At 51.1% G+C, this 14,795-nt stretch overlaps 2 protein-coding genes across 2 annotated transcripts; both read left to right on the forward strand.

The window, feature by feature from the left end:
- Nucleotides 1-300: 300 nt before the first annotated feature.
- On the forward strand, nucleotides 301-5,162 carry N7532_009724 (Beta-glucosidase 1A; the record flags this gene model as incomplete). Its single annotated transcript, XM_056622215.1, has 2 exons — nucleotides 301-4,072; nucleotides 4,096-5,162. The coding sequence occupies 2 exons, from the start codon at nucleotides 301-303 to the stop codon at nucleotides 5,160-5,162; spliced, it is 4,839 nt and encodes a 1,612-aa protein (XP_056473021.1).
- Nucleotides 5,163-5,894: 732 nt separating this feature from the next.
- Nucleotides 5,895-6,821, forward strand: N7532_009725 (uncharacterized protein; the record flags this gene model as incomplete). The annotated part of the gene is made up of 6 exons (XM_056622216.1): nucleotides 5,895-5,990; nucleotides 6,079-6,150; nucleotides 6,198-6,309; nucleotides 6,356-6,507; nucleotides 6,578-6,677; nucleotides 6,748-6,821. The coding sequence occupies 6 exons, from the start codon at nucleotides 5,895-5,897 to the stop codon at nucleotides 6,819-6,821; spliced, it is 606 nt and encodes a 201-aa protein (XP_056473022.1).
- Between the last annotated feature and the right edge of the window lie 7,974 nt (nucleotides 6,822-14,795).

Genomic DNA, 14,795 nt, shown 5'->3' on the forward strand with positions numbered 1-14,795 from the left:
AGACAAAGAGTGTGTTGAGATGTTACTGCAGAGAGAGTCTGACAGATCGATCGAAGCCTAGACCATAGGCGAAAACGGACAACAGGCATTTCAAGGAATGGTGGGCGGATGGCAGACAAAGTTTGCATGTTGCTCTTTATGGACATCCAGCTCAAGCCACTTTGTCATGTACTTCTCGACAGTCGATGCTCAAATTCAACGGTCCTCGCTCTTGTCCCCAGTATCTGTGAAGGTTACTACTGCCATACAAATTTATCAAATAGCCAAAAGAGCAAAATCGCCGTGTACTCGACAATCAGAATGCGTCCATCACGCGTGTTCCTCGACCACCATCGCAGAATTGAGCTCGGTGGAACTGCGATACAACCGGTCGGCGACGCTGCAGATGTGTCCGCGATTAAGGACCGGTTGGGGCTACATAAGCTTGCATTAGAGAGAGCAGGTGTCACTGACCTGTCGACACTGGGATCAATGAGCTTGTCTGGCCCCGTTGTCCCACAGGTTGGAGTAGCTGTGCCTGAGCAAGACCAATACGAGGCGCAATCAGTGCCCTTCCAGCATGCCTACAAATTTGATAGTGACCAAAACACCCTAATTCGCATGGGAGGAATCGCACGTCAGTTGAAAACCCGGTCGTTGGTAGTCAGTGGCCCCGATGGGCCAATGTTGGATGATTTCCGTCCGGAAATGCGGTGGGGGAGGGAGTTGAGGGCCACACGCTCTCTTCCCACGATATATGTCGATGCCTATATCGCCGCCACTCGGCTGCAAATCGAGGACGACACGCAGATCGTGCTGAAATATCCGAATAGGTTTCTGTTTCTCATTGCGAACGAAATTCAAGTTGGAAAAAACGTGACCATCACATGGGACCGATCGCTGAACAACGCCCCGGATCCGCCAAACCAACCTGAGAAGAGACCAACCGCTGCTACTCCAGTTCGGGATCTATGGGGTGTAGCCGGCGAAACGGGGATAGATGGAGCAAAAGGTTACGAGGATGATCCAGCACGCACGACTAAGGCATATCTCGATGGTGCTGACGGACCTGAAGTCGAACTATGGACGGTCTCCCTCCAAGGAAAACCTATTATCGATGTCCAGGGACAGGACGGCGCCCGTGGTGGTGCTGGGGGCCAGGGCGGGGATGGTGGGGATGGATCTCGAGGATCAGATGCAGTGCTAACTCCTTTTGTGTGGTGGGAATGCACCAGCAGCAATGGTGCAGGTGGAAACGGTGGTGATGGAGGCAGGGGTGGCGATGGAGGAACTGGGGGAGACGGTGGCCACGGGGGCCGGTGCCGTATATATGCTCTACAAGCCGTGGTTACGACACTCGCTCAAGGCTTTTTGGTCAGCGCGGTTGGAGGACGCAAAGGCAGAGGAGGGCCAGGTGGTGCTCCAGGGAGAGGTGGTGCAGGGGGCAAGAGAGGAGACAACCCCCGAAATTGCCGGCCAAACAGAGAAGACGGAGAAGATGGCAACGACGGGGCTCCAGGACAAGAAGGACAGGAGGGAAGGTACGATGGCGAGGCATATAATGACGCCATTCAACTGAACGGCATCACCCAGGCGGACTTTGACGAACAGCTGACCCTTCCTGCACTCGAGAGAGCAGAGCCGCAGATAGGATTTGAAGGGGACCTGATTACGATCCACGGGTCCCGGTTTACTCAGAATGATGAGTTGTTAATAGACCATCAAGTGACAGCCATCTCGGTCATTAGTGATCGACGATTCAGCTTCGTGGTTCCAGCTGTCGCTGGAGGGAACAAGACATTGCAACTCAGGCGCAGGAATGGAAAGCTCTCAAACAAAAACAGTTTTGCTGTACAGCCCCGGATCAGCACACTCCTACCCGGTACACGCGTGCATCCTGGACGGCTCGTGACGCTGCGAGGCAGTGGATTCAGTCCCGAGGCCTCTGTCATTGCGGAGAGGGAGCGAGTGGAGGGGTTTCAGTTTGTTGACACCAATACACTGCGATTCACCGTCCGCCGACCAGCCAACATCCGTCCAAACGCAGCAGGCGAGCCGATGGTCCTTCAGGTGCTGGTCCCACAGGTGCCGCCGTCCAACACGCTGGAGATCGCCCTCGACACTTTCCGTATGATGGTGTTTGGAGACTCCGTCCTATGGGGCCAGGGCCTGGTAGAATCCCAGAAGATTCACAACCATGTCAAGAGCTTTATGCGTCAGCAGGACGGGGATATTGAAACATACTGCGACCTCCGTGCCCACTCTGGTGCTATAATCGGCATTGACGATCCCACCGTGGCAGCCGCTCTGGATGGTGAGATCCCCACAGACTACCCGACCATCACTCAGCAAGCAGAGGCGACCGACATCGATGCCCCGGAAACCGTGGATCTTGTACTTGTCAACGGGGGGATCAATGACATTAACTTTCGCCGCATCCTGGACCCCAGTGTAGGTGAAAACACTCTCCGCGACTTGATAGATCGCCACTGTCGCCAGGATATGGAACGCCTTCTTGTGCGTATTGCGGACCGCTTCAACAAAGCAACCATCATTGTGACAGGGTATTACCCAATCTTCTCGGAGGAAAGCAATCTTCTATCAATGACCGCATTCCTCAGTCTGCTCGGCGTCGCACTGGCACAGATTTCCGGTGGGCTCGTCGGAGGGTTTATCAGCGTCGCGATGAAGGACCAAGTCGTGAGGAGGGCAGCTCTCTTTGCGGCAGAGTCCGAAAAATGTATCCAGCGAGCCGTTGACGCGGCCAATCTGCAAAGCTCCAAGCGACGTGTCCTCTTTGCGCAGCCTGAAATTAGTCGGACTCACGCAACTCTCGCCTCAGATCCCTGGATCTTCGGGGTCGGGGCTGCAGGCGCTCCGGAAGATTCGGCAGTAGCTCCAGGAAGAGCGATACTCTGTGAGTCCGCTCCCGCAGGGCGGTGTGATGTCACCACCTGCAGGGTTGCTTCCATGGGGCATCCGAATGCAAGAGGAGCACAGGCATACGCAGAGGAGATTACCGCGTTGCTGCACACCCAGGCTTCCTTCCCGGAAGGATTTCTATGGGGAGTGGCGACCGCTGGATATCAAGTAGAAGGGGGTCCTACAGCAAACGATTGGGACATCTTCACTCAGTCTAGGGCTATTCGTGACCGAGTGCATCGGCTGGCACAGCACGTCGGGCAGGATATTGAGTTAGCTCCGGTGGGAGATGCTGTGCAGCACCGCCAGATTGAAGTACTTGAGCAGGACCTGGATCGTGCCAAACTTCTAGGGCTCAACGCATATCGGTTCTCGATCGAATGGCCTCGGGTTGAGCCGAGCCGTGGGCAGGTGAATGAAGCTGAACTGACGTACTATGATCGGGTCTTCGACGAACTGAGGCAACGCGGCCTCGAGCCTATCGTTACCCTCAACCATATGACGCTTCCTCAATGGGTCTTGACGCCCTCGGCAGCAAAAGACCCTGTGTCCGGTTTGGCTGTTCCTGATCAGTCATTCAACAACTCACTGCGTGGATGGGAAACTCTGGAGGTTGTAGACTGTTTTGCAAATTACGTTAGGGCCGTCGTTGAGAGGTACAAGGACAAAGTCAAAACCTGGATCACCCTGAACGAACCAGTAGGTTCCATGGTAGGGCTTGGTTATCTCGCTGGGATCTGGCCTCCTGGCTTTAGTCTGGATGGACAAAGAGCTAGACAAGCATACTTTAATCTCCTTAAGGCACACGTTCGGGCCTACGATGTCATCAAAGCAATCTATGGGCCTGATGGACAATCCCGCGTCGGAATTGCTCATGCCATGCTTTACGGGCGCTTAACCCCGGCCGGGGGAGGGTTGGGAGATATAAACGTGGCAGCAACAAATCAGTTCAACTATTTCTACAACGAGCACCTCTTGAACTCACTCGTGAACGAGCGCGTGGATGTCAGTATCGATCGACATCCTGCAGATCGCGTCTATAGGGCGAGCACCGACCTGTATGGACTCACCTCTTGGAAGAAGAAGCTCGATTTCCTAGGCCTCAACTATTACCGCTCAGTCTACGTCGGCCATGACCCAATTCTTGGCGCCGCAGCGGGCTTCGCTGGGGGTTTTTCGACAACGACCTCAGAGACAATGACGATCAGCACCAGCTCCTCAATGACATGGGCTGGGAGATATACCCGAAGGGCATCTACTACATCTTGAAATATGTCCACGAGAACTACGACCTTCCTGTCTTGATTACAGAGAACGGTATTTCACAGGCAGTTGACTGCCATCGGGCACCGTTCACTGTTTCACATCTCCAGCAAGTCCTTCGAGCTATTCAAGAAGGTGTCAAGGTCCAAGGGTACATCCATTGGACGCTCGTCGATAACTATGAATGGCAGGACCACTATCGCTCCCGGAGTCGCTTTGGGCTCTTTACTGTGAACCGCACAGGTGAGACCCAGCCGTTCCGGCGTTGTATCACTGAGGGCGCACTGGCCCTGCAATACATAATAGCAGACAACGCCGTGGAGCAGGCGGCAGAGAAGTTCGGGAACATGGCAGCCAACGCCTCCAGCGTGTCTCCCCCAGTTCAGAACGCAGGTGCCTTGTGGGTATCCGATGGCACAACAGCTGAAAATCCTACCATTCTCAAGCTCAATCTGTACCTTTCCAAGCTGTCTCCGACTCAGTATCTGGGTATGATCTTTCTACACGAGAGTCATACGTGGCATCGGTTGGATACTATTGAATGGAAGGGCAAAACACTCTCCTTCGAATTCACAGATACGGACCACGCGCTCATTCGGGGTACGGCGATCTCTACAGACAATACCCTACGAGGAGAGTTAGGATACATCCCACCGCGTTCCTGGCAGGCCAAGCGTGAGACACTATCTGGGACATGGCGGAGTGAGAGAAGTCCCCATTACGTCCACTTCCATGGCCTAGAGCACCCGTCGGCCGGTGGGTGGTCAGGGAAGTATCATATGCTTGGTTCTCACCGATCACACAGGAGGTGGGCTTCAGGATACTTGACGCAGACCGATGACAGGGTCAATTTCGCCATGGATGATGAGGGCGTCTTCAACGGAAGCTTACCTCAGGCTTCGGACTCTATGTTGGCTGGCGAGATTCGGCTTGTTGGCGGTGGAGGAGGTGCGACGATGGCGTGGAGAGCCCAGCGGCTTCCTGATTATATTCCTTAAAAAAGTGAATACCTAACCACCCCGAGCTTCTGGCGGCGCACTCTTTTGTTTTCGACTGTTTTGTTTCCTTGTCATGGTCTCTCTGTTCTCTGTTACTGAACGCCGCGCCCGAAACGACAGGCTGTCCAAAAATATCATACTGTGGGAACATGACAGTCTGCGCTTATTTGTTTAAAAAAGTTGTTGGAAGTCAAGCCAGTTCAACACCTGACTTCCAAAGCTGTAATCAGAATAACCTGATCAGCTAATCGGGACATGAAACTCAGAAAAGAATCAGCCCGTGGATGAAGGGAAAATACGAGTTTTATAATTTACGCCGCGTTACCCCGCTTCTTGCTTACTATGTTTGTCTGCTTGTTCGCTTCTATTTTAGTCTATTTATACGAGATTGATTCCAATGTTAGTTAGGTAGGCAGTTTAATCTTCTCATCTCTGAATATTAGCTGTTCTCACCCATCTTATAGTTATTTAATCCCATTCGGGTTCCAGCACATGACTAAGCTCTGTCATAGACCTGATCCATAATGCCTTGAGTCTACATGTGGCATCGCCAATGACATAAGCAACAGGTCGCCATTGAATGTAAACTAAACGTATTTAGGAAGGCCCCCCACAATAAATTACTGTCAATCAAAAACCGAGCCTACTATCTACCACTCCCCACACCATTTTTCCACGACCCATATTATTTTTTTTTACTCTTCTACCAAGCACTTAATAAGTGCTCCCAGCATGGCGCCCCCTACTTTCCTTGCCGATGAGCCGGCTCACAAGCGGTATCTCGAGCAGGGAGCTGCTGGAAATCTGGTTTTCCCAGATTACGACCTAGTAAGATAACTTTGCCCCCCGAGGAAAGAGAAATGTTGCTCTCACTTCGACTAAACATTTTCTAAGCGCTTAACTAACCAGATTCTAGGATACTGAGGGCGATATCATCGTGGTGCCTGGCGAGGCATTTTGCCGGGTCAAGGATTGTATCGTGGCTAAGGTACGAAGCCTGCTAAGTATTCAATAAGCGCTTGTTAATTGCTTTAGACCGCGAGAGACACACGTAATCTCCGCGCTCACATTGCCAGTGCCCATGGCCTATCGGTATCAAAGAGCCGTACAGGCAATATTTCTATATCTGAACGGCAGGCTTCCCGAGGTAAGTGCTTGTTTTAGACTTGAGAAGCGCTTAACTGATATTCTAGTAGACTGGTTCCGCTCCCTTATTAGGGGTACCGAGGAGGTAGAAGTGGAAGGAGAGGACGTGGAAGGAGACGCGATGGAAGCGGAAGAAGATGTCGAAGTGGAAGAAGAGGAGCAGGAGAAGCCTCCTATCCCGTTAACTGCAACCGACAGAGTAAGTGCTTCCTTTATGCTCGATAGGCGCTTGATAAGCGCATTTTAAGTGCCTAGCTAACGACTGTTAGATCTCTAAGCTTAATACCCGCCGAGCCTTAGTAGCAGCCGGCTATGCTACTCTAGATAGCTTTCCCTGTTCTAACTGCCAGGGCACTAAATCTGCTTCTAGTAAGTGCTTCCTACACGCTTTTGAAGTACTACACGCTTTTAAAGCGCTTAAAACTAATGGTTAATCCAGATTGCCCTGCTAACCCTCATATTTGCGATTTTCACGAGTATTTTGATGTCAGTGCTTGCGTTAGCTATCAGTAGACTGAGTAGACAGAATTGAAAACAAAATAGCTAGCCAAATTTTTAAAGAGCAGGCCGCTTTTTAGCCTGTTCCTCTAATTCTGCTAGCTCTATCTCTCGCTTCTTCGTTTGTATCTGCTGTTCAAGCAATTGTGCTTTTAAAACTTCGATATCAATCTGAGTCTGGAGGTTTATAGCTGCTGAGGAATCCTCTATCGTTTGGGCGTTAGCCGTCGCACGTTGCTGGAGGCTACTTGATCTAGACGATGTGAGCTATATGCTTATCAAGCGCCTGTTAAGCGCCTTATATGCGCTCGGTAAGCATACCTTCGAGATCCACCTCGTGATTTTTGCGATCTTGATACCCTGACCGGTATTGGGACACCTGATGTGGAAGAGCGACCACTAAATCTAAGCGATTGTTCTTCATCAAGGTCATCCACCTCGGTAGCCTCTGACTGTTTTTGACGTTTATAAAGTACTTTTCCACGTTAGCTAAAGTGTCATCGATGTAATATATATATATACGACATACCTCGATCAATGAAGCGATCATACTGTGCCGAAACACCACCTGCTCGATATGTAGGTCGAATACCTGAACTTCTCCAAGCGTTATATTGCTGTATATCAAGTTCGTCCATCTGGCGACCGCTGTTGAGTTTAGTAAGCGTTTGCTAAGCGCATAGTAAGTGCTTCACTGATGAACTAACTTGGTCAATGCTTGCAGTAGAGTTAATCTACGCCCACGAGCATTTCCCTTGTGATGCGTTTGCTCAACGGCATTCGTGTTCTTGCGTAAATGGCGAAAGGTGGCTGATGGGATAGGGGAGCAGCTTTGGCAGAGGCCTTGGGCTACCCAATCTTGCTTCTTATGCTTTGCCCACTCGCGAATAAAGCTATATGAAGCGAACCCTGAAGCCATAGGTGCTTAATAGCCGCTTGATAAGCACTTGACTGACAATCAGAACTTACGCTCAACAATCCAATCAAGAGCTTCATGGTACTCGTCAGAGGTTGACGTTTCCAGGATTGATCTCATAATACTAGCTGCGCCAGTAGGAATAGATACTTCCTTTTTCAAACAGTCATTAATACCTCGGTCAAAATGAATCTGACAGAAAACGACCTGATTTTCTGATAGCACACGAGAATCTCCGTGTAGCGGATCAATCTCATGGAGATAATCGCCAAGACCTAATTAATACAAGTAAGCACTGGATAAGCGCTTACCAAGCGTCTAGACCTACCTCCGTACTGCTTTGTATCCATATCCATGACAATTGCCTCGATACCAGTCCCATCTAGGCATCGAAATGAGCACTCCGATTTCAGTAGCCGCCTAACGCAATCGAATACTCTCTTAAACAAGAGATAGAACCCGTATCGCGTGTCCTCGGTAGTATATACCCGGCAGAGTGTTAAAACTAGTATACTTTAGCATTTATTAACCGGTTATGAAGCGTGTAGTTTACTTCGTTGGCGGTCTTTGATCTTTCTTGCGAAGACTACCTCTTTAAGGTCCTCGCGGTGAAGCCGTTTAGCTGCCATATCCACTTCGAAAGGCTCACTATTAACCAGCAAAGATGCTTGTTCAATAGTAAGGCAAATGACCATCTGGCCCTCCTCCGTGAAAACAGCTTGAACATACTCCTAAAGTAGGCGCTTAGCAACTGCTTCCTAAGCGCAAAATGATACGTACCTGAACTTTCTGATTAGTCTCCATCTCAAAGATCACACCATTCAAATCCTGCCCCGCTGGAAATGATAGCAACCGCTGCTTCTGAATGATAGCAGTTATCCTATCAATATTGCTGAAACTCTGGTGAATCTCGGGCAATGAAAACGTGTTATATCTCTGGCAGAACTTTAAAAGCGCTGGACTAAGCAGGAACTTGCCTAGGAGTACGTCAGCCCTAAGTAAGCGCTTGCTAAGCGTCTAGCAGGTGCTTACTGGTGGTAAGTGACGGGTCTCGTATAGACTTAATAAGCTCGTAGACCCCTTGGAGAATTTGACTTGGTGTCTTGCCTGGTGGTGGTGGGGGATGTGTGTGCTCGCCAATTGAGAGGAAAAGATAGTATGGGCATCGATCGAGATCTTTCGGGATAAGCCAATGGAAACGAACATTACATTTCTTATGGGTTAACCTTCCGCAACCTTGCGGGTGTTCAACTTCTACTAAGCGCTTAGCAAGCATATGGGAAGCGTTTAGGAGTCATGACGTACCGCAAAATCGCAGTCTGGTAGCCCGACGCTCAACAGTCCCGCAGTGCGTCTGTTGAAGATCCGCCCTTTGCTTAAAGAGATCCTCAAGAAAAGGTATGTCGACCTCGCCTAGTCTAGGCAGTGCTGGTGATATGTAGTGCCCTAATGTACCAGATTCTCTGTGCACACATTGAATATATGTCCTCGATACGCCAAGAGGCGTCTTATCGATATTAGTAAAAGTACTGGTTCATAATGATATTACTAACCTGAGATTCACCGATCCTTAGAACTGGCATACAAGTACCAAGCCTTGGCACACAGGGCGTACGCGGGTTGTTCGGTTCGAAAAGCCGTCGGTATGCTTGATATTCGCTAGTTCTGTAAGCGCTTCTTAAGTGCTTGCTAAACGCTGATGTGCGCTTTAACTTACCCAATCGCACGTCTCTGCGGTTCTTCGGTAGGTAGAAAGGGAACCATATGTCTAATCCTTCGTATCTGTTTCCATGTTTCATCGTCCACCTTGGAATGGCACATGTATTGTAGATCAGGGTTGATCCACTCGCAAACCTTCACTCCGGTACAAACGCTTGTACTATGGAAATAGCCTGAATCACCAAATATAGACTGATGATTTGAAGAGCGTCGCGTATGATTTCGTTGCATTGCGTATTGTACCTTCTATGATTAGTAGGCGCTTCAGTAGCGTTTGGTAGGCGCTTCAGTAGCGTTTGGTAAGCGCTTGAATTCCACTTACACTGTCAATTGCATCTTCTACCTTTGCTTCCGTCCCATGAGACAAAGAAACAATATAAGCGAAGCCATTCTTGTGCGTTTGAGGGTATTCAGGGAGATCCTGTGTGTATTCAAGGTATTGTGCGTATAGAGGAGTATTTGAGGTGAACGTAAGGCGAATTCGAGGTGTCTTAAAAATTTATTAGTATAACAATTCCAAGTGCTTGTTGAGTGCTTACTTCGTCCTCTGGCTCTGTTGACATTTTGCCGTATTCAGCGGGAGGTATTTTGTAGAGGCGAGATGTGGGTATAAGGCAAGCGAGTGAGTACAGCCCTAAACCCATCCGTAATACAGCCGTTTTAGTGGCTTTGCCTCTACTTCACGCCGCCAATTACATAAGGTAGACATCGCCATTGAAATCCAAATTAGGTTTAGCGTCTGGCGGTTGATGATTATGTCATTGGCGACGTGAGCTGTATACTCTAGAGGGTGTTCCACCCGGGGCCCGCTCGACTTCTTCGCCCTCTGATTGGTCCCCCGTGCGTGCTCCCGGCGCCCTCGGTGCGTGCCCGGAGGGCCCGCGCCCCATCAGATTCGCGCAGTCCGCGACCGCCGACCGCAGCGGGACCCCACCCCATGGGCGTAAATTCAATGTGCCGTAGGGTTTCTAGGGTTTTAGGGTTGCCGTCGTAAAATGGGTTTCGGGGCCCATTGTGTTGACATTTTTGCTGACAAAGATACCCCAAATTTGAATATGTTGTAAAAGCAATTCGGTTTGATAGTCAGATCAAATTTGAGGCCAATCCATATTGATATAAGCTTGGTTTCTGGGGTTCGAAAACGCCCGATGTTTTTGCAGGAGCGCGCATCACCCGCCGACCGTGGTCCATCCGCCGTACTCCGAAAATCACCCCCATCAGGTTTAGTTCACAGGACTAGTTTTTCGTCGAGATGTCAGAGGTTAATTGCCAGAGGATTGATTGATATCCCATATTTTAAGAGCATCATAGCCCCCATCAAATTCGCGAAATCCGCAACCGCCGACCGCAGCGACCCTGCCGGGCACAGCCATAGACTATTCACGATTCATTCGGCCAAGGATTGCTATATGATGCAGTTGGAGAATCATCCACACTCCGGTCGCACGATCGTACCAGACCTAAGCTTCACCACACCGAATTATCACATTTAGAGTATAGATGTGTATCCCCGTCTTTACAGTATATGTATTGAAGAGGGGAACGCTCGATGGCAGCACGCGCTGGGACGTGCGGGTCGATTCAGCAGAAAGACCACCACAAAACACACGCGTATGTAGGGGTCAGGTCGGGGAGGTGTAAGAAGGTGTATTCGAGAACTGGCTATCCGGCCACCGTATACTGCCGGCTATGTCACATAGTCTGGATGGCACCCATGTAGTAGGGGAGGGGGTCTCCCCACTACAATATATATCTTTACACTGTCAAGCCCAGTTTGCCGGGTGCATTGGGCTCATATGTGATCTGCCCAGATCGACGTGTTCCTGATAATTCCGAGGCCATATCTGATTTGATTCCCCAACTATTGATCTCTCGATGTCGCTATTTGTTGCATTGCGCTGGAATATCTAGATCGGTCAGCCAGACCTCCGGCAGTCCCGCACCCGCGTGTCAGATCCCGAGGTACTCTCCGGGATGACCTATCACATCGGCCCCAGTGCCGTTCAACCCCTATTCCCTGCCTCCCTAGATCAAGTTCTTTGAATCTACACCTTGTGTTTTTCTATATCGACCTCACTCACCGCTGCCTTCTCCACTAGCGCTCTCACCATGGACGCCATCGGGGTATTCTTCACATATAATGCCACATATCGGTTATGGATCTGCAAGACCTGTCAATATGTGGTGGATGTCAAAACCATGATTGCCCACCTAGGCGCAAAGCACCGACAACACCCTATGGCCCGCACTGGCGACCAACGGGCAGCTATTCATGCTGAAGCCATGAAGGCGAACCCATGGAACCCTGACACGGAGCCATTCACCCCACCACCCCCTGACTCCCGGCCAATTCCTGGATTAACGGTCCATCGTGGCTACCGCTGTCCCGCCGACGGCTGTCGATACGCGTGCCGCACCCGAAGCACTATGGGCAAACATCGTGGAGATAAGCATCGCGATGCTGTCTACCCCCGGGGAGGCCACCAGTCGACCCAGATGACGATATACTCCGACTCCGGGCCCTGGAGCCGGTGTACTGCCAGCGATTGCATCCATATGGGCCGCATAGTGTCTACTTCGCTGTCACGCCCAATCCGGCGGAGCTGGCGGACCCCAAGGCCCCGGCCCCGGAACTCGATGAAGCTGCATATATCCGATCCCAGGTGGACTTGGCGCTCCTCCGATCTGATGGGATCGCGGATGCAGAAGACCAGATGGCGCCAACGGACGAGAATGCCACCGACACGTCCCCGTGGCTGGAGCTCACCCGATGGCCTGAGTATGTTCGAGGGCATGCGTTCCGGGACATCGCCCAACTTGCCTCCCACCCGGACCCCATGACCGAGCCAACCTTGGTCGCGATTGGCCTGAGCGTGAAAAGACTCATCGATCGGGCATTTGAGTCGATCGTCTCTCATCGTATCAACGAGTTTGACCAAGTGCGCATCAACAGCTTTGTCCAGAAACCCGGTATCTGGCAGCGCCCCATCCAGATCAAGCTCCGGCCCAAGACGTATCATGGCTACTGCCGGACCTGGGTCCGTCTCCTGAGTTTTGCGTATCGCACGAGTCAGCCCGACCAGCAGCTCCAGCTTCGCCACCAGTTCACCACCTCCCAGCTCAGCGCCATTGACGACATCCAAGGCTCCCTCCAGCGGCTGTTTCATGCGAGGGACCCCGGTTCTATGCAGGACGCCAACGTCGATCCAGGTCTCCCGCCCCGCGACCAGACTCAGACACCCACCAGCCAGGCCATGAAGGATCTTGACCAAGCCTGCCTGGACCTGTCTCTCGCGCTCCTAGACCATGAGATCCGTGGCGATTTCTTTGAGAGCCCTGTGGTTGCCTTCATGGCAGCGCTAGGTGTTGATAGCAAGAACCAGACTTACTTCGAGCCTGGCAGCTATACCACATACCTGTCCGCCTTGGTGAAGATCTCCCAGATGCTCGTCACCCAGCAGGCAGTCGATCTGGCCGATCGGAACGAGGTCAAGCACCCTGGCGATGCGCTTGAAGAGATGCAAGAACGTTTCCTGATGTATGGCGTCCGATATCCATTCAGCTGGATCGCCCGTCTCCGCACCTATGGCAAGAAAGTGCAGAATACATCCACCAGCCTTGGATTTCTCATCTGGAGTGGTGATCAGCAGTCACTCCACTACCGGGATCTCCAGCTTACTATGGATTCCCTGGCCGCCTTTATCCGCACGCAAGTGGAGCTTGCCCAATATGAGCTTGAGAGACTCTTCCTGCTTAATGAAGGTGAAGCACGCGCTGGTACGATCCCAGAGCTGCCCCTGCACCAGCTCACTGATGATCCAGTCAACAACCAGCGTGGGTGGAACTTCCTGAAGCATAGGAAAAACCGCCAGCTTCTCTCCACGCGTGGTGACAGATGGATGCTGGACCGCATTATGGCCACCGAGGCCCTTCGCAAGGACTTTGTTGAGGTCGGCCCAGCCACCAGGACTGAAGTTCGTCCGGCTGTGAAGTGGAATAAAGCTCTCCTCCTGGAATATCTTAACTGGGTCGATGAGTTCTTACAACGGCTGCTACTGCTGGTCCACATGACTTCCGGCCAACCCGCGCGTGCCACTGAACTGATCTCGATTCGGTATTGCAACACCCCGGAAGGGAGACATCGCAACGTCTTCGTGGAACATGGACTGGTCTGCATTGTCACTAGCTACCATAAATCCAAGAGCGTCACCAACTCCATGAAGATCATCCACCGATACCTGCCACGAGTGGTGAGCGAGCTTGTGGTGTACTATCTTTGGCTGATCCAACCATTCGCAGAGCAAGCCGCTATGTTTGCCTGCCAAAGCAATACCCGGATGCGGTCGCCGTATTTCTGGCCGAAGGGGAGGGGGCATTGGGATGCGAAACGTCTTGGAGCGGTGTTGAGATCACAAGGGGAGGCCCATCTGCAGACCAAGCTGCATGTGCTTAACTGGCGCCATGCAGCGATCGGTATTTCTCGCGTCCACCTGAAATGTGGTGGATTCAAGCGCGACTATGGGCCAGATGACCCGATTGTGGATGAACAGGCCGCGCATGGGTCCTGGATGGCCGGAACTACTTATGCACGTGGCTTGAAGGAGGCGCCCGGAGTTATTGAGGCGAAGCGGATCCGGTTTCGGGCAATCAGTTCTGAATGGCATAAACTGCTGGGTTTCGACGCTCCAAGAGGTCAGAAAAGGCGTTATGGTCAGCTCAGCGATAAAGAAAAGGTGCTATCTGCACAGAAACGCCGAAAAGAGTATATCACTATTGACTATAGTGATGATGAAAGCTACTAATATAGAACTGCGAGGTAGATGGCTAGTTAGAGCTAGGAAACCATGCGGTAGAAGCCGACCTGACCTTGCATCACCACCACATCCTTCGAGGCTAATTCTTGGGATTCTAGTACAATTAATACCGTATACTTTGATCGTTTTATCACAATTTTGATTCCTTGTGTGGTTCATGTAGTATAATGCGTTGAAGTTGGGCTTGGGCGAGTTCGTTGAACTGGATTACTTAATCACGGAACCCCATGTTTGTCCTCAAATTAAGCCCGTTTCGCGTTAAATACTCAAAACGAAACTCTTTTGCATGATGACTAACACACCAAGGCCATTGGAACAAATGTATCCTTAATGTGATAGATCTGAAGATAAAGCTGACAGACATCCTCATAGCCCCAATTCTGTCGAAGGTTGGTGACCGGGAACCACGCTAACCCGGTCAGGCCTAGTTCCCGCACCCCGGAGATAAAGTTGATTTAGCGCCATATCCAAACCGACTTCAATCTATACAATCCAATCCACGCTTTTCAACCGCCCGAACCGCAACGCAACGCAACGCAA

Source organism: Penicillium argentinense (assembly GCF_028826775.1).
Source record: "Penicillium argentinense strain IBT 30761 chromosome Unknown utg000009l_segment0_segment0, whole genome shotgun sequence".
Lineage (NCBI taxonomy): Eukaryota > Fungi > Ascomycota > Eurotiomycetes > Eurotiales > Aspergillaceae > Penicillium > Penicillium argentinense.